General features: G+C 49.1%; 1 protein-coding gene across 11 annotated transcripts; it reads left to right on the top strand.

Annotated features, from left to right (window-relative positions):
• Positions 1–1,200: 1,200 nt before the first annotated feature.
• PCYT1A (phosphate cytidylyltransferase 1A, choline) lies at positions 1,201–23,413 on the top strand. 11 transcript variants are annotated; one of them, XM_030027787.2, is made up of 10 exons: positions 3,400–4,840; positions 6,180–6,314; positions 8,506–8,636; positions 11,438–11,537; positions 13,753–13,869; positions 15,879–16,030; positions 16,846–16,924; positions 17,694–17,836; positions 18,898–19,086; positions 19,680–23,413. In XM_030027787.2, exons 3-10 carry the CDS (start codon positions 8,520–8,522, stop codon positions 19,884–19,886), a joined length of 1,104 nt encoding a protein of 367 aa, XP_029883647.1. In that variant the 5' UTR covers positions 3,400–4,840; positions 6,180–6,314; positions 8,506–8,519; the 3' UTR covers positions 19,887–23,413. The 11 variants fall into 11 exon arrangements, with proteins under 11 accessions (XP_029883649.1, XP_029883651.1, XP_029883650.1 ...); XM_041126623.1 differs by having other exon boundaries at positions 8,496–8,636; XM_030027784.2 differs by having other exon boundaries at positions 6,180–6,361.
• The last annotated feature ends 490 nt before the right edge of the window (positions 23,414–23,903 follow it).

Raw genomic sequence — 23,903 nt, 5'->3', positions numbered from 1 at the left:
GAGCAGTAGAAAAGGCTGCTGTAGATCAGAAAAGGAGTGCTGAAGTCTCTCATCTCCCCAAAAGCTAGAGGACCGGGTTGGTTCCTGAGAGACTGGGTGCCAGCAGAGTGCATCTCAGGTGCCCATCAGAAGATGAGATGAGTTGCTCTGTGGTGATGCTTGTCCTCTCTGTGCTGACCGAGGAGCAAGCACAGCTGAACAATTTTGATGGCATGAATGGCTTTTGGAGTGATGAAGTTGGGTGAGGTGAATCCTGAATCCTACCCTCACCAACTGTTAGAGCAGAACACGCTCTGCCCATGCAGCTCGTGGAAAGCGGGGAAGTAACAAATTACGATGCACCTTCTAGAATCACTCTTTCGGCTACAATCCCAGAGGCAGAGCACTCCTGTTTCTCTGTTTGTTTTGAAGTGGCTTCCTCTCATTTTCCTCTGATGGGAAATAGAGGGTGACTTCTCCAATTGCTTAGTTGCTACCTGTGGCTGTCAGTCGCTAAGGGAGCTGTGGAGATGATGCAATGGTGCCGTTGGGTTTGTGCGTGAGCCTGGGAGTGCAAGTTTTGGGGAACAGCGAATCCCTCCACATAAAGACACTTGCCAGGAGATCATATATGCCCTTGGACTCTTGTTTGGATGCTTTCATCAAGTCACAGTGATTGAATCATGATTTTTTTCACCTTGCGCTGGCTCTGGGTTTGGAGGTTAGTAACAGCTGCTTCACAAAGGCGTTGTACAAAGCAGGTTTGAGTCGGTGATCGTTCAGCTCCAGCCACCCTGGGGTGGCTAAGGGGTGCTGTGTTTTCCCCACTGAAAGACCAAGCAGCCGCGGAAGCACTGCGGGCCGGTACTCCCGCACCGCCAGCACGGGCAGGATGAGACCGGCCGCGCACAGCGTGCAGGGCCGCCGGGAAGCTGCGGGGAAGCCGCCGTGGCCCCGAGCAGCCGGGTGTGCTCTGGGGGTGCTTGGCTCCCTCCTTCCATAACCCCCGGAATTTATCTTTGACGCGTGAGGGGCCGCGGCACCAAACCCTCGCTGGGCCATTCCCCCGCTGCTGCTGCCCCCGCCCCGGTCCGAGCGCGGGGCCGCCGGGACCCCACCAGCCCAGCCCCGCGGCTGGGGACGGGGAACGACCCGTTGCGAGCCGGAACGGAGGTTCCGGGCGCGGTTTCCCGGGGCGCGGCCGGTCCCTTCCTGCCGCCCCGGCCCGACACGCAGCGGCTCCGCCCGCCGCCCCGTTGGCGTTGGCGGGAGCGGGGCGGGGCTGGCGGCGGGAGCGGCTCCGGCAGCGGCGACGGGGCCGGGCCGGGCCGGGCTGCGGAGGTGAGGGCGGGCGACGGCGCGCTGGTAGGGGGGCGTCAGCGGGGAGCCTGGGGGCGCCGGCACTGGCGGGGGGACACTGGGGCGGTTGTGGGGTCCGTCGCTGGGGGATGCGGGGGGGCGCTGGGGTGGCTGTGGGGGTGTCCCTGTGGGGCGGCTCCGGGGACACGTATCCCCCCCCGGGGTGCGGTGTGGGGAAGGGCACCGCAGGGGACAGGGCACTCGCCGGGGGGTTCCCGCCGCGGGGCTGGAGGCCGGTGGGAGGCACGTGAGGGGCACCTCACACCTCCCCTGCGGCGTGGGGTGGGGGTCCCTCCCCGGGACCCCTCTCCCTGCAGGGTGGCCGTGGCACAGGCACGGGGGCAGCCCCCCCACCGCCCCCGGGAGCGGCGGGCTCGCTGTGGGGCAGGGGGGCTCTGGGAGGTGCTGGCTGGTGGGGACGCGGGGCGCTTGGCTTCGGGCGAAGGGGTAATGTCTGCTGGGGAGGGGACGTGGTGCGCCGCTTCCCCGTTGTAGGGGGCTTGGGGAGAGGCCGGGGCTCGGGCACCGTGATGGAGGGATGGCAGGACCGGCTGCGGTGGGGGCAGGCTGAGAGGAGACAGCAGCAAGCGCTTCGGGAAACTTTTGGAGTCCACCCGCAGGGCTTGGAGCGTGGGGGCTTTGGGGGACGTCCCCCCACCTAGGGGACGCAGCCAAGGCAAACAACGAGGAGGTGGCCCTGACTGCGGAGAAGGAAGGTGTGACCTAGCTGCTGCACGGGCACACATCCTCTCTAACCCGCTTTTTGTGTCCACCAAAGTCCTGGCTGCGCTGATTAATGGTTGTGTAATTAGAGTTAAAATCTGCAGGAATTCTGAGAGCTGCGACGCTTCTTGGTAGCCCTCGTGCGCTGTGGAGGGAGGTGCAGGATGCTGCAGGTGGCCTTTCCTCCTCTGTCCCCAGCCTGTGCCGTTGCAGCACCGGGTTCCCCCAGCCTGCGGCTGGCAAAGACCGGCGTGGTCAGAAGCAGGTACTGGTGGGTGTTCCATCTGCAGGACACCAGGGCCTGAGCAGAGCCACCATATTTGCTTCTGGAATTCAGATGACAAATATCCGTGCTTTATTTCCTGAAGAAACTTCTTATATATATAGAATTATTAAAATTTGTGACTTGGAAGTTTCTTGGTCCAAGATCTGGATTGTAATTGTCTTGAAATTACTGTAAGATGAGCTACAAACAATAATTATTGAAGCAAGGATTTGGTACAGATGTGTAAACCTCCTAAAGGAGGTAGTCTCCTGAAGTCTCAAAAGGCCCTGCTGTTAAGCCCTAAAAATGAAACACGATGCAACGCAACACAGAAGTCAGGACAGAATGACCGCCCATCCTTGTACTTTCTTGTCCCTGGGCGGGCTCCAGATTTTCTCTGATATTCTTCTGCATTTCTCTGCTGAAATTTTGCAGACACTTTGTCACATGCTAGGACACTCAGTGCCTCGGGGTTGTGCAGAAGGGCTGTGAATTCACCGAGGAGGTCTTGCCAGCAGTTTCTCTTTTTTGTGCGTGTATGTCATAGCAGCACTGCCTAGGTGATCACGCTGCACTGTTTTCAGTTGCGGTGGTGTTAGAGAGAATTATCTTGAGCCATTTGGGACTTCATTGGTGAAGAGCAGCATCTTTTCATCGATTGCAGGACACGGGTACCAGATCTTCAGCGTGCTTGGGCTCTGCCTGAGGAAATGTTATCAGCCTGCCTGTAGCAGTAGGGGATGCAAGGTTTGGGGATTTGTTTTAGCCAGTATAGCAAAGGCCCGGGTCTGGGTGCTGTTGGACCAACATGTGGCACTGGCTGAACTGGAATCCCTTTTATACGTTCACGAGGCTATTAATATGCTGCAGGATAGCTGCTTTTGCTCAACCGGAGTAGCTGAAGCAGCCTATGTTTTAAGTGTAGACAGGACTCTGCCTGCCAGATCCTGCAGTAACCTTTATAAGGGGCTTGAGGGCTTAGACCATCTAGGTAGAGCAGATGCTGACTGTGGGGAGAGCAGCCATGCTGGGGAGAGTCGCAGTCTTCTCTGGAGGTGAGCAGGCTGGGTCACAGCCATTAGCACTTAGTTTTTAAGCAGATGCTCTCAGTCTGGAGATTGGGGCAGAGTTGGGCCTGGCAAGCCTGGGCTGGGAATGAAGTTGCCTTGGAGATCGGGCAAGATTTTTAAGCATGGATTGAAGAGAGATCCTGATCTCTCCTAGTGATTCTGTACAGATTAACCCTCATCTTGTAAACAGGCTTTTATTGGTTTCTCGAGGAGTCAGTGATGAGTCTTCTGTCATTAACTTCTTTTGAGTCTTTCTGTCTACAACAGATCTCTACAGGAATGCACACCAGTAAGGTTGATTGTAAACTGGGAGTTGGAGGTGGGGGAGGACAGTGGGAAAAGGATTTTCTTCTCTCCATGACCAAGGAATGCAGGGTCCTTTGGGTACTTTACAGCCTGGCAGGGGAATTATCTGAAGTGACAGGACTTATTCCTTTTCCCTGAGGCTCTCGCTTACGTGCAGTCCATGTGTCAAGGCAATGCTTCTCTGCAGACAGCTGGCAGAGTGCAAAGTTTAGTAGTATTTGCCTGCAGATGAGTCAGCAGAAGAGAAATAGCTTGCTCCGGTAAAGTGGAATGATCTTGTAGGCAAAGCAGCACATGACAGTCACATCTGACTGTGCCAACGCCTTCCAAGTTCAGAGGGACGATAGGGGAGCCTGGGAGCAGGCAGTGCCACCCAGGGAGCCTGGGCGCTGTGGGTGTCGGAGGGGCCTCACTGGTCCAGTGTGCTGGCCTTGTGCTGACTCGGATCCCTGGTGAGAAATGCAGCAGCTTTGAGCTGGAGCATTTATTGAGTTGTTGCAGTAAGCTCTTGTTTTGCACACGCTTTGAGTTTAAGTAGCAGGATTTATTTTGCCTCGGCGCGTAAATCTGCAAGCGAAAAGCAGCGGAAGTGGCAGAAGAAATCCTGCTACTGCATGTAGATATGCGGATAATATTCTTCAAGAAATTCCTCGGGACATTAAAACACAAAGAATGCAGATGGGCCAGGTCCTCATGCTATCAGCGTGCTTAGGGTGCAGAAATATCTGATCTGCTTCTCCGGTGTAGTGTGAGGCAGGCAGTTCCCTGACACCACCAAGGATAAACAAAACATCAGTACTGTCCATGAAGATGCAGACAGTGAGATAAGGCTTTGGCTAAGCAAGATGATTTGCTGCACCTATTCTGACCTTCTCCTTCTGCCAGAGGTGTTAACTTTGGTGTTGTGGTTAAATTCCAGCTTGGATGATGGTGTAGTTAACTCACACTAAGGGAGAAGTTTTAAATTCCTTCTCTGCCTATGTATTTTTTTTTCTTCATGGTAATCAATGCTTGTCATTCTTCCCTCCCAGAAGTGGCTGCGCTTCAGTGGGATTCAGTGATTCCCTGACAGGGAGAGCAACTCTTCTCCCATCTGGCAGTCGGCTGCTTCTCGCAGAGCCTGTACAACTCTCTCGAGGTGAGCTAGCTGGCAGGTGATGCAAGGCATCTTTTTGATACAGAATATGCACCAAAGAAATAAGTTTCAGAAGCAAAGCCCCGAGTGTTTTGTAAAGTGTCGCCGAGACTGTGATCTGCCCATGGCTTTACTGAATGGGGCACTTTTTAACTTTGCTCCTAGCAAGCAGTTTCTCATGTTCAGCACGGACTCAGTAATGCAGGAGGGCAACGCCTTAAACAAAATAGAATGATGTTAACATTTTACAGCAGGACTCTTTCTTCTGGTTATGCCTGGTTTTTATCTTGGAGTTTTTCAGAATGAGCTTTGAGAGTTATCTTCTCTTCCCCTTCCCCATCTGCTGTAAATGTAATTAATTTTAGAACACTCAGTGGTTTATGCATTTGGGGAAGCAAAGCTGTGTGCTCATGTGTTAAGCTCAGCTACAGATGCTGGATCCCATTGTTAGTAAGTAATTGTTTGGGATGCTATTTTAGTCATTTGGGTCAAAATGAAGCATTCTAAGATTATCGCAGTAAGGTATGGTTTGTTTTTAAAAACAACATGTTCCCAGTTTTTAATGAAGATGAGTTTGGTGCTGAGAGGACTGCCCAGAAACACACTAGCCACAGGATAGAGGTTTTAAAGCTCTGAAGAGTGGTAAAATTATTGTTTAATTTCTGCATTAATTTGAGTAATTAGCAGAGCTGCATCACTCTCATGAAGTGCCCAGCCCAGCTCTCCGGTTGCTGCAGAGGCTCCTTCAGCAACATCCAGCCTGTAACATTAGAGCAGATAGAGCATGTTTACACCATCCTCAAAGCTGGTTTCTCCCTTGGTATGTCAGGTAGAGCTGCTGCTGTTGGGCAGCTGGTGCTGTCTGACTGCTGCTGCTTACTTAATGCACAGCAAATCCATTCGCCTAAGCTATTGTTTGCCATCATTTGACTACCTACACCTTGGGAAGTGGAAAAGTGAGTTAGGGTGGAGGAAAGCAGGTGGTTGGGTGTGGGAGGGTTTGGAAGAAGCTGTTGGAGATTTCTTCTGGGCTTGGACAGTGCTGCTGTACATCAGCGTAAAGTACAGTGTTGCCCTGTGCTGTAACCTGCAGTTCTTTGGCTGGCCCTGAGCTCTGCACCCAGCAGCAAGATGCTGGCGGTAACTCAGCAGAGAGTGTACTTGTGTGCAGAGAAGTCTGGTTGCTCTGACAGGCCAAGGTATTCACCTGTTTGTGCGTGGAGGCTGCTACGTCTGTCCTTCAGCACCAAAGCCTCTGCCAGCGCTTTTTAATGTTTTGCTGGGCAGCGGGTCAGAATGACCGCATTCAGCGCATTAACAGACCTTTTAATTCTCTCCGAAGGGAAGGAAAGCGAGTGGTCAGAGACCAACAGGTGACTTGAAGCACAGTGAAATTATTTTGACCAAATAACAGGAAAATCTACTGCTGTTTCCCCTGTTTCCATGAACGCTGGGGTTACATGAACCAGAGACAGAGGTCTGCTGCTTTTTGTGAACTGGATGGTTTCTGCTAGGACCATGGTGGTAAAGTAAATAATTGATACAGAGTGTGCTTGCAAGATGGCACCTTGCAAAACCTAAGAATTACTTGTGTCTTACCCTGTGTTTTCACAGAGGCACTCTGAAAGCTGGTGGATTTATAGCACAGATCTTGCCTGAAAGTTAAATGTTTGGTGAAGTGTTTGAAGACTTGGAGCTCAGGGTTGCAAACTCTTTTTGCCTGAGATTGCTTTTGCACACTCCTGTACATTTGTCTGTTGTTAGGAAATAGTAAATTAATTACTGGAATGGGGGAAACTCTGCAAAGTTGACTCACAGGCATTATGGAGTGAGTGCTGGATGGCTCGTGTAGTTCTGAAATGTCCTTGTGGCTGCTCTTCACTGTCCCTTTTGTATTCTCCCCAATATTATTTTGGCTCCCCACTCACCTAAGATTCTATTTTCCTGTTCTTAGTGATTTGTGTTAGGTCTAGCAGAGCAGTCTGGGATATTTACATGCATGCAGCCCAAAACCAGTTCAGCTGTGTTTGGCCCTAACACTGTTCATAAGATACCATCTTGTTGATGGTAGGTGGGGAGGGCAATATGTTTGCGTGTTATTAAACTATGTTTGACTCCTTACTTTGGAACATTCCTTAACCTGGAGTCATTTGTGCTTGAGTAAGTCTGACCACTAAATCTGCTTCTTAACAGCTCTCTCACAAAGCCCACACTTCTTGGCTGCTGAACAGCAGAGCTTTGCCCAGTGGCCATCACTGAGGACAGTTCCAGCTTGTCCCAAGCAGGAACACTCAGCAGAGACCCTCTGCTGAGGAGAGAGGTGGTGTTCGGAGGGACATCTGCCCTTTCTCATACCTTGTGCTTGCCCCACCTAACATGTTCCAGCACAACCACTGCATGTGGGTGGAGAGACATTTTAAATTCCACACAGCTCTTATTATTAGTGTGTTGAGGCACACACGTAAGCATCATTCCTGGGTGGAGGGGTCATGCTGCTCTTGGGAGCAGCAGGTCAGAAGTGCCATTAGCTGCACTGGAAAGCTGCACACTTCAAGTGAGCCAGAGAGATAATGCTGCTCTTTAGTTATAACCTTTGCAAATTTAGCACCCATTTCTAACTCCTGCAGCAGCTGAAAAGGGAATGTTTGCTGCCCTGCCTGTCTGTAAATCCCTAGCTTTGCTTCAGCTGTGTGAAGTGCTGGGCTTCCTAATGCTCCAGGGCCATTTTGGGAAGGTACAATGACTCCAGCTCAAAAGCACAGATAGCTTTCTTCCAGATAGCTGTCAAAATTTCTGTCCCAAACTGGTTGTCTTTCTGTCTATTCATCACAGAAGCAGTTCAGCTGAACCACCACTAATTACAACCTGGTACATAAAGTGCCAGAAGTAAGTGTGCCCTAATGTGGTGTCAGCAGCTGCTTCACCATCAGCTGAGTCACCACTGCGGTGGGGACAGGGGACGAGAGGGGAGCATAGTGGCAGCCATCCCAAGGTGAGCTGTCCCCACTGGGGAGCTGCAGCTTGGTCTTACACAAACAAAAAAGCAAACAGCAAGCTAGTTAGTTATTTTTTATGACAATAGGTTGCACCCCCTTCCCTCACCCTTATTCCTTCTGCTTAAACCTGCTTTTCCCTCTCTTCAGGATTGTACAGGGATGCAGCACACCCACCAGCTCTTGGAGGGGGGGGGCGCGGGGAAACACAAAAGGGTAAAAAAGTGTTTGCATTCATCAAAATGAGAGCTGGGGGAGGGCTGAATGCAGACTGGGCATGCCTTAATCCTTAGGTTGCTTTTCAGATGCTAAAATAGCATAATTAGCCTGTAGTAATGATTTATAACTTGCATTGCAACTCTTGTGTGAGTTCCTTTCCAGCCAGCTGACTGCTGCACACTTCTGTCTGCAGAACGGCTCCGAGTTGCGTTAAATGATTCAGTATTCCCACCAGGCACTGTTTGTCAAGCCTTGGCAGCTGATGCCAAACACAACTGGCTAAGCCCCTTGTTAGGTGGCTGCGTCTTTGCGCTGACCTTCTGTACACTGTGCCTGCTATTGACTGATTCTGCTTTGGAAGAGTTGAGAAATATCTCTTCTTTTGGGGTTTGGTTTTTTTTTTTTGGTGGGTTTTTTTTTGCCCCCTCTTCTTCATTTTGTTCCAGTTCTTACTAGACGTTCTTGGCAAGATGGAGCCGCCAACCTCCTCCAGGCTGAATTCCCGAAAGAGAAGAAAAGATGGATCTGGCCCTAATGGGGCGACGGAGCTGGATGGAATACCTCCAAAAATGTCCCGACGTTCACTCGTAAGTAAGCAGAGATAGGAGCTTTATGTGCTTGTGCGATTAGGACATTGAACCGTAACAGCAGAAAGATAAATGTGATGGTTTTTCTGTGGACACAGAGAACAAGTCGGGAGGGGGTGGAGGTGGGAGAAGCAAATGACAGTATCTGTCCTTCTTGCAAAGCCAGTTTAAAATCTTCCTTTGTTCATACTAATAACATACTTACAATGTGGGCTTAAATTAGGTCTGAGGCAAGCGTCGCTAAGCTGCTTTTGTGGTGTGTCTGGCCTGTTTGTAGTCCCTTAAGCTGAACCCAAACAGGCATGCATAGAGATACCCGTGGAGAAGTAAGCATTCATTTCTCACAGGTGGGTTTTCTTATGTGACCCAGCAGGAGGGAGAAATACTCCAAACAAGCACATAACAACTCATGCTCCTTGCAGGAAGCAGTGCTGTTCAAATCAGGGGAACTGCAGGAGGGTCTGAAGTCTAAGCACCTGCAAAAGCAACCTATTGAATGCACGCTCTGAAACACTGGGAAGATGACTGTTCTGTTGATTCTCTTGGTCTGGCAGGAGACTGCATTTGTGTTGCTGGTACTTCAGGAGTGTTCAGAAAAAAAACAACTGAAAGGATTTCTCCTTCTAGATCAACCTTGGGATGTCTTTAACAAGCTAAAGCCAGTGGGGTCTCTTTTAAAGAGAGTCTGTGCCGGTTAATGCTAGTGTAAAGGGCTGACTTTAACTTGTCCTTGCCGCAATACTGCGATGATGGGCTTTTTACAGCTCTTCTCTTCCCTCTTCCTGGAGCTGTCCTGTGTATCCCATGTGCTGTAGTTGCTCTTTCCTTATCTCTGTCGAAAGCCAGCTACCATGCCTGCCACATCATACTGGGGTCATAGTCCTTGGCAAAATACAGTGATGTGTTGCAGCTTTCCTCTTTGATAACAATGTTTTGCTCTTCAGGAGTACTTCAGTCCTGTCCCAGAGCATTTGACAGATGGTAACAAAGTAAGAGCAGCACCAGCAGTGAGAATTGGGGAGGCAAGTGTTGGGAATGGAGGCTTGAGCTGTTGCATGACTTATCCCACAGACCCTTTATATCCTTGACTGCGGTCAAAACCCACCCGGTTCGTCTTAAGGACCCCCATGTATTTCATTAAGGAAGAGAAGTGTGCAGGTTATTCCATGGTGTCTGTCCTGTGTTAGAAATAAAGCATCTGTCTATGAACAGCACGAGACAAGTAATATCTAGCCACTTTCTAAACTTCCTGGCTGTTTTTTAGCCACAAGGCTAACACAGACCTCCTGATGAAAGATTTCTTTTTTCTTCCTTTTGTGAAAGATTTATTTATTATAGCAAGAGTAATAGTGTTGCCTAACCGTGATATTACCTTGAAGCCTTTACCACTCCCAACTAAACAGCTGGCTGGCAGAGTGTTCCCCTGAAGCAGCAGGGCTCAGCAGCGGATGGTGGTAACAAGCCTGCTGATGCATAAGCCCATTTTATTGTGTACATCAGGTTGAGTCCTGACCCTCGTAGGTGCTGCAGAGGAAGGGAAGACTCTGGCAGGAGCTTTTGAGGACATTTTGCTGTGATCCTCTGATAATTTTGTTGGGGGGGATTTATGCTTTTATTCCTAGCTTCATATCAGGTGTGTGCCAACCAAACTGCAAAGAATCTGGTTTTATTCACAAGTCACAGATATAATGATAGTGATGAAAGCAGAAACCTGCAGGCCTTACCTAACAGTAAGGATCCTGGTAGAGGAGGTGGCGTGTGAAATGCGGGTACTAGAGCCTCAGTGAGTTAAAGGAAATTTTCAGCAGTATCAGTTTGCTTGAATGTAGTAGTCAGTGGTTGCTTTCCTGTGCACTTCACTTTGAGCACTCTAATAAGGAATGACATTAGCACTAACAGCGGCGGTCTTTCTGGTTGCAGTGGTGGTGGGCACCATGGCAGGATACTGCAATGGGACAGGAAGCCAGAGAGGAAACTGCTGGTCAGCTTTTTGCAGCTTGAAGGTATTATTGTAATGATCTGCTAGCTTGTTTCCTCGTCTTCTGGCTCAGGAAAGAGACATCCATTGCTGCCCCACACCTTCAAGCTAGAAGGAAATTGAGCTGTTTGCTCTGTTACGGGAAGGGCAAATGTTTTGTTTCCATTCAGAGGAGAGACCAGAAATGATAGCTGGTCTTCAGTTGCTGATTAAATATACTGCTGTGGTCAAGCTAGCAGATTAGAGGGGTTTTCCTCAGCGGTTGGAGACTGCCACAGGTTGAGGTCAGTCTTGCACTATGTATGGCTCAGAAGTGGGTGACGATACCCACATTCCCTGGGAATTTGTGCTGCTGTTGGTATTGCTCTTCTGCTCATTCATATACTTAGATTGAGGAGCTGTTAAAATTTGTACATCACAGCACAAGCGCTCAGGCATAGCAAAGTGGTGGTCTTACCTGGGTGGGCGTAGCTGGAGCTGCGACAGTGAGGTTTGACGAAGCTTGGCTTGTGCTGCTGTGAACTGCTGTTTGTCAAAAGCCTGGTTTTACTAGCTGCAGATCTGAGCCTCCAGTTTTCTTGGGTCCAGTATGACTACCATCTTAACTCTATTTTTCTCTCTCTCTCCCTCTCCAAACTCAGGCTAATCGCCCTGCGGGCCTGTTTTTGAGGTTTAACACTAATTAGTCTTTCAGTACATGTGTTTGAATCATGCAGAGACACAGTGAGTCACTCGGTGACTGGGACACTGCAGTGGCAGTGCTGCCGCTAGGTTACTGCACTCACCTTTGCATTCTCACAGCTAACCTTCTCTGGCTGTTTAGGGACTGAGGGAACCAGCTCCATTTTCAGATGAAGTGGAAATCGATTACAGCAAGCCATACATCAGAGTAACATACGAAGAAGCGATGAGAGGGACCCCTTGTAAGTAAAAAAATGGACCAGAAGGCGATTGTATAAATGTTGGGGTTCGGGGGAGGCAGGTGTGATTGTGATATCTCTGAGACCAAACCAACCTTGTGTGTCAGACCAAGTTTGCAGCCAATGACTTTGTTAATGCTTTGGTGTTTAGGTAACTGTTCCCATGTGAAATTGGGCCTGCCAGTATACAGAAATTGGAGCTTGTGTGTGTGAGGAGCCATACCTTCACCAGTAAGACTATTTGAAGCAAATAGATAGTTGTGGTTTAGCTCTTGCTGTGCCACTGACAGCTATAGAATAGTATCAGAGCTGAACATTTTTCTCTACTACTTTGTCTGAGGCAGCTTAAAGTTAAGCACTTTAAAAGTTGTCTTTTCTGAAACTTGAAATGGGCAAGTAAAACCAACATACATCTTTGTCCAGAATGTCCCATCCTAGCCCGGACTTGAATTAAAGTGTCATTAAACACAGTAGGCCAGCCCCACAATAAGAACATGTCTTTTTATTCTCTAAACCAGGCTGGGAGAAACACTGTTCACTTTGCAAGTCCAAAGGGGAGGCAGAGGCAGGACTGGCTCCTGAAGGATGGCTGCCCTCTCTTGCCAAACAGAGTGTGCAGCCGGTGCTGTCTTACTTGGCCTCTCTGTTATGGCTACAGAGACAATAAAAATGCTACGCTTCTACCTACCTGACTGCTGCTGAGCGATAAGCCAGCTCGGATTGAGACCTGGCAGTAGTTTCCCGCCAGAGATTCTGGAAATCCAATGCATTTCACAGTCCTCATTAATTTCCCAGCTGAAAGACTCCAGAGCCTGCACAAAGGTCTCTGATTTCAAGTGATGGCTCTCCTGCCTGCTAAGACTAAAATACACTGCATGCTCTTGTTGCTGTTTATGTCTGGGCTCAGGAACTGCAGCTGCTGCAGGTATGGAGGAAAAGGGAAGGATGTCCCAGCCAGTTTCCAGAACATGATTGCACTTTAGTAAAGGCCTGCAAGGACCAGCCCTCTTCTGGCATACAGAAAGCCTTTGCCATCTTAGATCTCCAGATCCTTGGCTCTCCGGAGCCTCCTGGCATCTTTGGACTGAGGTGGATTTGCTGAAAAGTGATTGTAAGAGGCTGCCCTCAAACTGACTCCTCTGCTTAGCTAGAATTTAACAACCTACCTTTTCATCAACTCATCCTCTTGCTGCCTCCCAGGCTCTGTCTCTAGGCGCCTTCAGGGCCCTGCCCAGACCCATGGGGTTTCATCTCTCCTGCTAGGTCTTCTCTCTGCCCTTTCCTTGCTGCAGCTTTGGTGTGCCTCTGCTCACACCGCTCTTCTGAGTCTGTCTGCCTGAATTGGGCCAGAGAGCAGCAGGCCATTCCCAAGTATGTCAGATACCAAGAATGTGTGGCTTTCTGTTACCAGCAGCAAGAGGACTGCAGTCCTGTGTGGTCCCAGGAGACCAGAAGATAGGGAACCTCCTACTATTATGTGGTGGTCCTAGACTATCTCACTTTACTTCTGCTGACCTCAAAGAGCTAAGCTACAATTTCCCCTGGCAGAGGTGGCCTGAGGAAAGTTTCATTCCTCCTTACTTATCTATGAATTTAGCTGTTAGTGCAAGTGGTTCAGCAGAATTGTATCTGCCTGCCTTTGAGTAGTCCAGCTGGGTTTTTGGATAGAGCCATACTCTTCATGGGTCTGGGAGAGCTGATGATGCTGGTGGGGAATCAGAATGGTCTGGTCCCTCAGCTAGACTGGTAGCTGTGGCAGTGGGCTGCAGAGGAGGATGATAAAAAGGTCTTGAGATGCCATCCTGGCTGGTAGGGGGAAAACAGGCACCTGTGAAACATTTGGGCCAGTTCCCCTCTGGTAGCTCACTGCTGTGCAAAAAGTTAATGCTGCTTTTGGATTTCCGTAGGAGGGAGATGTTCAGGGTTTGCTTTCCCCTTGGTCTCCCCTCCCTTGTTTCAGTGGATACGTGGTAGGCTTTAAGTCTGTCTTTGAACATGGTTGTATTTCAGCTCTGTGCTTAGCTGCATTTGTTTCCATGTGGGAAGGCAGAGCGCCAGCCGTTTCTCTTCACAAATCTTTCCTGGCTACGGCTCTGCATTCTGCCAGTTTTCTGCAACGCCCTCATGAGTTTCAGAAGGTCCCCAAATGTGGGCATGAGCAGCAGCTGCTTCTCCAGGAAGGCATCTTCACAAATGTCTCTCTGTCCCTTTGGCACAGTGGATCGCCCCGTCAGAGTTTATGCAGATGGAATATTTGATTTGTTTCACTCTGGACATGCTCGGGCCTTGATGCAAGCGAAGAACCTCTTCCCAAACACATACCTCATTGTTGGAGGTAAGGAGTGACCTTGTTGACTTTGGCTGTCATAGGAGTACAGTCTACCTCCGTCCGTGGTTGTGCATACAGATGGCATAGCAGGGTTTTTGTGTTTATGGCCTCAGTGGATCTCACTGCAGCCAGTTGTCCCAAATGTTGTTGGAGTCTTATTGCAATATGTTGAGAGTTGGATATGTCTGCAGAAAGATATGCTGTACCAAATCAGTGCTTAAGGAAAAGATTTTTTGATCATGCTGTTCTAATTTGACCCCTCTATTTTGTGACAGATACTGGTGAGTTGCACGTCTGAGTATCAAAATATGTTAGGGGCAATTGAGCATCTGCCTCTTGAATGAGACAGTTAAAGAATGAGTCACAGTCCCTCCACGGCTGGTTGAGCTTTGTGTCACCTGTATTGCCCTGCAAGTCATTCCCCACTCCAGCTTTCTGCTGGGGATTGCTTATGGCTAATCCCAAACAGGTCCCAGTAGGAGCGTGGAGACCTCGGTGGTTCCTTGGGCATGTGCCTGGCCACGTGGAAGTCAGTGAGGCCCCATTTCTCCAAACAGAAGTTCCTCATTTTGTCTGTTAGGTTCAAAAGTCTTTAGATAACACCAGGAATATACTGCTGATTGCCTGAGGGGATCTAGCAGAGGTGTTTCAGCCAGGCCTCCTTCAAGAACATAACAGGGGAAAAAAGAAACCCTTTCTTCTGGCTGCTGTAATATGTTGGCCTCTGTCCAGGCAGTGCCTTTGTGCCCATACCTTCACCCACCTTAAAGACATATCAGGCTGTGCCTGTTGTCTATCAGGAGGTGACCTCTGGTCAGGCTGCGTAATGATGTTAAAGTATCAGAGCTGAGAATACCTTTAACTAGTTTTCTCAACTACCATTAGCTTCCTGAAGCAAAATGGAACTCTGATCCTGTGATAGAGCGATGATAACATCTTTGTGTGGTTTGTTTCCCTAACAGTTTCACTCGCTGCTGAGGGCATTTTTATAGTGGTACTTCTGCATTTTTTGTGTGTGCTACAGCAGTGTCTGGAAGGGGAAGGGAGGGAGTAGAGCTGAAATAGTTGCTCCAACCTACAGGCGCTCTGAGCGTAGAAATCTGGCAGGCGGAAAGACATCCCCATGTACATAAATGTTGTACATCGAACAGGACAATAACTTCAGGTCGAATTATTAACATGTTAATGTAGCAAGGTATGTAACCATGCTCTCTGCCTCTGAGAGACTGGTGATGAGGTGGAAGGCAATGAAATGTTCCCCTTGCACCAGGAACTGAGACAGGAGGCCACAGCCCAAGTGAACATTAGCTCCAAGCTGGAAGCAATCTCACCCACTCTTTATCATTTGTTTGTCTAGAACATAAATATGTCCAATACCAGTGAGACTGGTAATACTTTGTTTACTTTTGAGTCTGATAACCAATAAAACTCCCCCCTTCACAATGTCTTACATTGCAGATTATAAAGAGTTGTTAATTTACTTTCTCATAGAACATAATAATTAAGCTAACTTCATTTGCTGTCAACTCACACTTTGTTTTAATACAACTTTCCAAGAGCTAGACAGTGGTATGGCATTTTATGAAGTCAGAAGCTTAGGCAGTGGTTTTTTTTCATGGGCTTCGCTCTCTAAGCCTGAGACATCCATAGGTTTAAAAGCAGATTTCTGCCTGATAGGCCCCCAGGTGCCATTTCATACAGGAGAGTTGTCTTCTGTATTGGCTGGTTTTCTTGAGAAGTGTTGCAGGCTCTAGAGGTCTTGAGGGATTGGGGTGTAGGTTCCCAGCTTGGGCAGAAATTCCCCAGCCTGCCTAGAATTGCTCAGGAGTTTAGTGCCCTGCACCGCTCCCTGTTCCTGGTGCTTTGTGGCTGGAAGAGCTGAGTTCGAAAGTGCCAGCACCAGCCTCCTTCAGCAGCTGCATTGCCTGTTTTAGCAGTGGTGTGTGCAAGGTCCTTTTACTGTAAAGAGTTGGGGTAAGTACCTCAGGCTCACTCTTCTCTGCCTGTTTCTTCAGTCTGCAGTGATGAGCTAACCCATAACTTCAAGGGCTTCACAGTAATGAATGAAAATGAACGGTATGATGCTGTGCAGCACTGTCGCTATGTGGACGAAGTGGTGAGAAATGCGCCGTGGACGCTTACCCCCGAGTTCCTGGCAGAGCACAGGGTAATTTTTGACATCTGATCTGTTCTGAATTTTGATTAGCCTCTGTCTGTGCTTGCTGTTTACAGCAAGAATTCATCCATGGGGGTGACCTCTGCCTGAGCAACCTGTTTCTGTTGAAACTCCTTAAATATAGAATGAACTGGGTTATAGAAATTGAGTGGGTTTCTTGGGACACTAGAAGCATTTGCTGAGCTGGCGGGTAATGTTAAAATAAGGTAGAGATTGTGACATGGTGAAAAAGCCTGAGAGGGTTCTCGCTGTTCCAGGAGAAGTTGATGCTGGTTACAGATTGGTGTGAAAGCAGTAGGGAGAGGATAAGATGGATTGGAAGGGATTTCTGGAGGGTGTCTGGTCCAACTCCCTGCTTATAGCAGGAGCAGCTTAGATCTACATCAGCTTCCCGGCAGCAGGAGACCAGGCAAGCTGTCTTGAGAGTCTTTTATTAGTTAGTAAGATAAAGTGAAATGAGTCTTTAACATCTGTTGAACTGTTTAGGGAGGTGGAGGAGTCTCCAGGGGAGTTTGCTTAGTTTACCCTTGTTGCCATTAACAAGCCATTTCTCTGTGGAGCTTAAAACAGCTGTGTCCTTAGTCCCAGCCTTTCCTCTCTGGTGTGTGCTTACAATTGATACGCAATTGTCAGTGAGAACTTGGGGCTGCTCTGTGTTGCTTTTTAACAGAGGAAAGTGTCTTGCTGTTCTCCATCACACCCCCGCGTGGAGGTGTTGAGCAAAAAGTTACCATCCTTTGACAGAAAGCAGGAGACCTGCACGTTCAAGATAAAATGTTTACTAGTATTGCTTTCTTAATTTTCAGATCGACTTTGTTGCACACGATGACATCCCCTATTCTTCTGCTGGCAGCGATGATGTTTATAAGCATATAAAAGAAGCAGGTGGGTCTGGGGCAGATTCTCCAGGGCTTCCCATCAAAAATCTGCTGTAGCTTCTCCTGTGCCCCTGTATGGCAGAATTATGCCTGGGGAAGTGGCTGTGCCCCTCCGGGAACAAGGTCTGCCCAGGACCCGCTCTGAGGGCAGGAAGAAGCCCAGCTTTTGGGCCCCACTTCCTAAGGCTAGGACTGTTCCATGTCCCAGGCCAAGCATTGCCCAGCATTAATCCATATTTCCAGTCTAGTTATTGTGATTGAATTAACAGCCACCTTTTTCAAAAGTACAACAGTTTGGCTTACAGATTCTCACAAATGGAGAATCTCGTGAACTTAGCAAAGTGGTTGCCCTAGCTGTTTGCTGTAAAACTTGGTGGGGGTGCAGCTTATTTAAATTATCCAAATCCAGCTATCAGAGCTTGTTACATTTCCACCCACTAAATTGTAGGACCCCTTGTCCTGTCCTTCTCACCACACTGTTCTATATGCAGTGGATTATAGTCAATAGTCTTTAAACCAGCTAAAGGGAAGAGCTTTTCATTAGAAGACATGGTATTTTGACATGGTTTTGACATGCTTTGGTCTTGCCTAGGTCTTCCTCATAGTCCCGGGAAGGAGGACCGTGGTATTGTACATTCAAGGACAAAGATGTGGTGGTGTGAGGACAGTTAGGAAATGAGCTCTTGACAGGAGAGATTGTTTCCTAATAGAGATGGCAGCAGCTTTCTGCCATGTGTCTTGCTACAGCTGTCCTGGGTCCTGTTCCCCAACTTTAGGCATGTTTGCGCCAACTCAGAGGACTGAGGGCATCTCAACATCAGATATCATCACCCGGATTGTGCGAGACTATGATGTTTATGCCAGACGGAACCTGCAGCGGGGCTACACGGCTAAAGAGCTCAACGTCAGCTTTATAAACGTGAGTTGAAGTGTGTCTCACCACAAGCTGCATGAAGCAGAATCTTACAGAGTGTGGAGATGTAGAGTCTTCTCTAGTGGTAGCACGGTCCTGCCACATTCCAGTAAAAAGGCCAGTCTGCAGAGCTAAGCAGTTGCACCAAACCAGTGTCCCTGGAGTAGAAATTAGACTTCTTCTGCCCCTGAAACTGCCTCTGGCACCCACCCAGAGGAACTGGGGTTTTGCTAATACTGTTCCATTGTAGAAATGTCTTGGTGACATTTTACCTGTTGAAAGAGCTGGAGACAGGGTGTGTGGCAATATGTGTGTTTCCTTGAACTGAATGAAGTGTGGGTTGTTCTTGGCAGCAGCTGCTGTGTCTCATCTCTCTCCTCTTCCCTCAGTTGCCTTCTTAAGGTAGAGTCATTTGTTGGGATAAAATCTGATCCTGTTGTCACTGTACTATTCCCTTCCTGAAGCTGCAGGAGCAGTAGTGCTTGGGTAGGAGAGAAGGACATGCTCTGATCCAGTGCTGAGCAGCTCTAGCCCGCAAGCAGAACACATGGCAGAAGGCACTTCTGATGTTGGAAGTAAAGTAGTAAACTTTTTTTTATCACTCAGATACTATGCCTATTTTTTTAAATACAATCATATACCAAAATGAAACAGGAGAGGTAATGGCTGTTTGGCCTCTCTTTGGCATGTAACTGCCTCTGTTTAAAAACACCCAGCAAAAAGACTTGTGCCATCATGATACGCAGAGACCTACAGCAGGTCGCTCAAATCTAATCTGTATATTGTATAAATATTTCCCTCTTCCATGCACTCCTATTAGATAATGCTTATCTCTGGGTTTAGTCTTGCTCTGTGTACTGTGCCAGTGCCTGCCACAAAGGATCTCACAGCCCCACTATGTCTGCCATTTAGTCTAGGGAAGAAGTGTCACTGAAGTGAAGGAGAAGTGTCACAAGACTAACGGAGACGCTGAGTCTTAAGCAGCAGTTCAGCGTAATAACACAGAGCAGAGGTGGTCGCCACTCAGATCTGGTGAGCTGTATTCTGATCCACCGTTTACTGTACAGGAGAAGAAATACCACCTCCAGGAGCGTGTGGATAAGGTGAAAAAGCGGGTGAAGGATGTAGAGGAGAAGTCAAAGGAATTTGTCCAGAAAGTGGAGGAAAAGAGTATTGATCTCATTCAGAAGTGGGAAGAGAAGTCCCGGGAGTTCATCGGCAATTTCCTGGAGATGTTTGGCCCAGAAGGCGCGTTGGTAAGGAGCCGCTCTGGGAAAAGAGGGAAGGGGATTTTGGAGAGCTTGGCAGTCATTGTAGGGCTTCTGGAGCCCATGGTCTGCAGAGCAAAGGTTTATGGTTTGTTGCAGTGATCGATGTGCTGCCAGTCTCCAGTCAAGTTGTCCCAGGCTTGGGCAGCCTGTTCACAGGGAGCCCTCACCCGTGCCAACTGGATAATGCCAGTTACAGCTGTAGCATGAAAAGTTCCTGTGTCCCACAAGCTGGCCTGTAAACTCCACCTTGTGTCCTGCAGGCCGCTGAGCAGCCAAGAGATTGGCGGTCACTTTGTCACTGGCCTGGGATGAGTCTGAAGCTGCTTGGTTCTGCCAGGCACTCCTGTGCTGCTGAGTAAATATCACAGGCACTTCATGTTAGAAGTGCTTGAGAATGGGTAATGGTTACACAGTATGCAGTTTCCAAAGCCTAGAGTGATGCTTGGGCTTTTTCTGCTCTTATATTGCACGAAGCATTGAAGGGACGCAACAACTCAAAATGCTGCACAAGCTGTAAGTAGTGTCCATTTCCATTGCTGTTTGAGCCGTGCTAACTCTCTTCCTGCTTCCATCGCTAGAAACACATGCTGAAGGAGGGCAAGGGCCGGATGCTGCAGGCCATCAGTCCAAAGCAGAGTCCCAGCAGTAGCCCCACGCACGACCGCTCCCCGTCTCCCTCCTTCCGCTGGCCCTTTTCAACCAAGACTCCTCCTTCCTCACCGGCCAATCGCTCCAGGAACGAGTCTGCGGTCACCTATGACATCAGTGAGGATGAAGAGGATTAAGCTACCAGCAGGGATTTGCCGCGAGCCGCTAATCGCCGAATCCTAAGTCTGGACCCACTGGGGAACTCTAAATGAGCAAGAGAGCCATAGGAACAGGGCTGACGGTGAGCACAGGGCCTCAGAGGCACCCGTTGCTCTTAACAAGGGCTGCTGCCTGGAAGCACATTCAATCCTCCTCTCCCTTCTCCTCCCCAAATCCCCTTTTTATTGTTTACGTTCTAGTGGTTTCCAGGGGAAAGATGGTTTTTATATTTTAAGAAAATACTCTTTTAAAGCGCAAAGAATAGCACTCAAGCGTGGCTTTTGTTTTGGTTTCTTTTCCCTTGTTAAACCTCCAGGCAAGAGGGAGAGTGGGAAGACCCATCTGTCTCTTCTTTCCTTCAGCTCCTCTGTCTTATTCCCCCCACCCCCAGGCAGTATCCGTGCAGCTGCCAAACGAAAGACCCCTCGGTTCCTCAACCAGCGTGACCTCGAGAGCACGCAGGAAGCGGTGGTGTAAAGAGGCTTCTAGGAAATAAGAGACATCTCTGCTGCGCTGGAGCTGATAGGAATCAGACCCTGTAGTGCTCGCACGCCTCTTAGCTGAGCTTCCCAGCATGTCGCAGTGAGGATGTGCTGGGTAGGGAGGTACCAGCTTAGCACACAGGAGTTACACCCTGGAAGAACTTACCATAGAGTCGCACGCCCCACAAGTGCACAGCATTCGCGGCTCCAAATGGTATGGGGGCTGCAGGGGAGAGGCCTTTCCGGCTAATCTTAACAAGACTGCTAAATCTTGAGCTAAAATTCAGCCCTCAATTGCTGTTGGAGAGAAGAGAATGAATCTTTGCTTCGGGGCACTTGTTGTCTGTGCATTTCCTTGGGTGTGTGAGAGCCCAGGTAGGAAATGAATGTGAGTACTCCATTGAGAAGTTTCTTGTCCCAGTCTCTGGTGTGTAATAAGTTTTACTGTCTGTCCAAATGGCCCCTCAACACTGTGCTCTGTGCGTGTTTGTCTGTGTTTCAGTTGCTGTACTCTAAGGGCTGGAGCAGTCCTTTACACTGGTGCCATGAAGTCGCTGCTATAAGGACAAAAAGTGAATTCGTGCAGCCAGTTTGCTGTCCGTGTTGGTGTGTGCAGCTGGACAGATGAAGGGCACATTTTACCACAGTGAAGGGTCCCAGTCCTGTGTGACAGTTACCTGGCTTGCACAATAAATGCACAAATCAGTGCCCGCTTACTCCGCTCCTTGAGGCAGGCCAGAAAGAGCATCAGAGAGCGCTGCAGCTTTTTAAGATTTTAAACATGTAATCTGCTCGTTTCAAACCGTGGTCCAAGTCGTGCCTGCTGTCATGTCTGTAATGAACACTGAGCTTTGTGGCCTGTGGCTCCCTGTGGCCAGTTGCCCTCCCCATGCTGCATGCCTGTGCACAGAGCAGGTCTGTGCACTCTGTCCCAGCAGCCAGCGCTGGAGGGACTGGACTTGCTGTCGCGTAGCTGTGAAGCTCCCGCTTGCTTTTCTGTGCGGGTTTGCCTGTGATACCCGTTGTCTCTGGGTAGAGCTGCTGGGCTGAGTTGCCTGTATCCTCCTGTGGTGCTGGGAGCAGAGGAGAGCTCGGAGCCCAGTCAGCAATGCTGCAGGGAGGTCTTCAAAGCGGGATGTGGGGCTTGGGGAGCAGCGGGTGCAAGGAGGCAAATTGTCAAGTGCTGCCACAGGCTCTGCCCAGTGTGATGCTTCCAGGGGATGCAGGGGCCCTGTGGTAGGAGCAGGGCGCGATTTCTTTCCAGCTTTTATCTTGCTGATCCTTTGTCACGCTGCCTAAAGGGCTTGACAGAGACTCTGTGCTTCTGTTGAGGCCAGAGCCAGTATGGGAAAGGGTATTTTGGGGATTCCTCATCTGCCATTTGGACCTCTTTCAGCAGGGACATGCACGGCTCTGGGAGCATGGCTGGCTGCTATGGATTTTAAGCTGCAAGGAGCAAATAATGGTCACTCGGTACAAGCCAGTTGTTAATTCCCTGGTTTTTGAGTGGTAGAGCACTTACTTTATATCGCCCACATTCTCTCTTCCTTCATCTTCCCCACCTTCCCTTCCTCACCCTTCCCTCAGTATGGGTGTTGCATTGCTTTCCCAAGCTGGATCACAAAGGCCAGGCTGCTTTAGAGCCTTACTACTGTTTTAAACACAAGTTATGCAACAGTGTTCTGTAAATGTGGGTAACAATGGTGTTTTGGATGGTGGTTTGTTCTGCAGAGACCTTAATGTATTTCTTGGTCTCTCTGCAAAACCTGGGGTGCTTGGTAAGAAGCCAGCCATGGTTTTACATGTAGCTTGGAATAATAGAGCTGTTTCTTGTAACCAGTAATCCCTGCTTCCTCCTTGCACTTAAATTAAATTGGACACTCGAATCCCAGACTAGTCTTTTTTTTTTTTTTTTTTCCTTTTTCCTTTGTTTTTTTGTTTCCTCCTGGATTGCTGGACCAGCCTCATCTCCAGCACTGCCCTGTCCTATCAGGAATAGGACAGAGCTTGATCTTTGGGCAAAACGTTTGAGCCAAGTTCTCCAGGAGCATCTTGTTACCAGTCGTGCAGCTTCAGGGCTGTCGTGCATACCCCTAACCCATCCCACACTCTTCAAAAGAAGCATCTGGAAGAGACATGCTTGAATTAAGCATGAAGTAAGAGGTAGAGTGGAAAAATAAAACTTTACTAGCATGCATTGAAGAACATGTGGGGTTTGATGCTGCTAAATCCAGAGGCGCCGACTCCTGCAAGACAGCCCTACCTCAGTTCCTCTATAGATCTGGCACCAGCAGCCAGCCCCTGGGAGAGGATTTTCTGATAGCAAAGAACAGCAGTAGCAGGGCAAAGCTGAAAGGTGCCAAGGATGCTGGTAGAAGCAAGACATGAAGAGCATGGCACTTCAACAGCATATTGCTTAGAGCTGTAGGAGAAGGTCTTTAATCTCTTGAGAAAATTATGGCACACACCTGCACTGACACGATTTTGTGTGTTTTATAGAGGGTTGGGACTTTATTGTGCAGTCCAGTTCTTGTAACCAGAGGCATGTGCTGGAGCAGCGAATACGCTTGGCAGTAGCGGTGACTTTGGCAGCACTGACCCTGCATCTTGTCCCCTGTCCTCGGGGTGGGCTTCTCACTGCCAAGGGTCCCCTGGCGTAAAGGTGTGGGCTTCCTACCTGCCGCATGTAAGGAGCTGGGTCTGGTTGTCTGACGGGGCTGGGGGGGATGAGTCCCATATTTTGCTGCTAGCCCGGGTATTGCCTCTTGGCAAAACCATGAGATTGCTGGGTCCCAGCACTTCTGCTATGCCTAGAAAGCTGTGTTGGTAGTGGCCGTGTACTGTTGCCAGGAGTCTTGTCAAATTTGGCAGTCTCATAAATCACCAGTGCATCTTCTGGCTGAGCAGTTTTGCTTTGAACAAAGCCACCTGCTAAAAGCTCCGAGTCACTTTTCCCCCTCCTCCTGGAATAGAAAACTTGTTTTATCCCCAAAATGAATCAATTAAATAAATGAAAGTTGGGAGCTTTGGCTTTCTGACTCTTTGCTTCCCTAATGTGTCATGCTGGCCAGAGGTATTACAGTGGGAGGGCACCAGGGTGTGCAGGTCAGGGGAAGCTTCCGTGGTGTCCAGCAGCAGCCTCTGGTCTTAACACTGATGATCTGGCATCTGCTGCCCATCTCCGGCCACACTGCATCACCCAGTCCTGCCGTCACCTCCAGCCCTGCAGCAGCGGCTGCTTCGAGCTGGCTCTTCCTGGTCAGTGTTTGCTGTGCTAGTTTCACTGTACGGGCCTGTGCGTGCACCATGTGTCTTACTGGCTTGTTCTGGAGTTGGGTTTTTGGCTTTTATGTTTAGCCAAATAAATGCAAAGTCATTTTACTCGGTGTGTGCCAGATCCCTTCTGCCAGCCAGCTCCCATCATGGTCTCCTCACCTGCCATCTTAGCAGTGGTTTGAGTGACAAGATGCTTCAGTAGGGGGTCAAAAGATTACCCAATGGTTTCTGCAAGTC

This window comes from Aquila chrysaetos, chromosome 10, assembly GCF_900496995.4.
Source record: "Aquila chrysaetos chrysaetos chromosome 10, bAquChr1.4, whole genome shotgun sequence".
Taxonomy (NCBI): Eukaryota; Metazoa; Chordata; class Aves; order Accipitriformes; family Accipitridae; genus Aquila; species Aquila chrysaetos.
Note: the sequence above shows the minus strand (reverse complement) of the source record. Positions and strands in the feature narration are given on the sequence as shown.

Bases quoted from the DNA above. Each gene is read 5' to 3' on its own strand.
- PCYT1A (XM_041126621.1), top strand. From the start codon at position 6,338: ATGGTTTCTGCTAGGACCATGGTG. The intron at 8,637-11,437 runs GTAAGTAAGCAG...CTGGCTGTTTAG, and splicing joins AAATGTCCCGACGTTCACTC to GGACTGAGGGAACCAGCTCC. The intron at 11,538-13,752 runs GTAAGTAAAAAA...CCTTTGGCACAG, and splicing joins AGCGATGAGAGGGACCCCTT to TGGATCGCCCCGTCAGAGTT.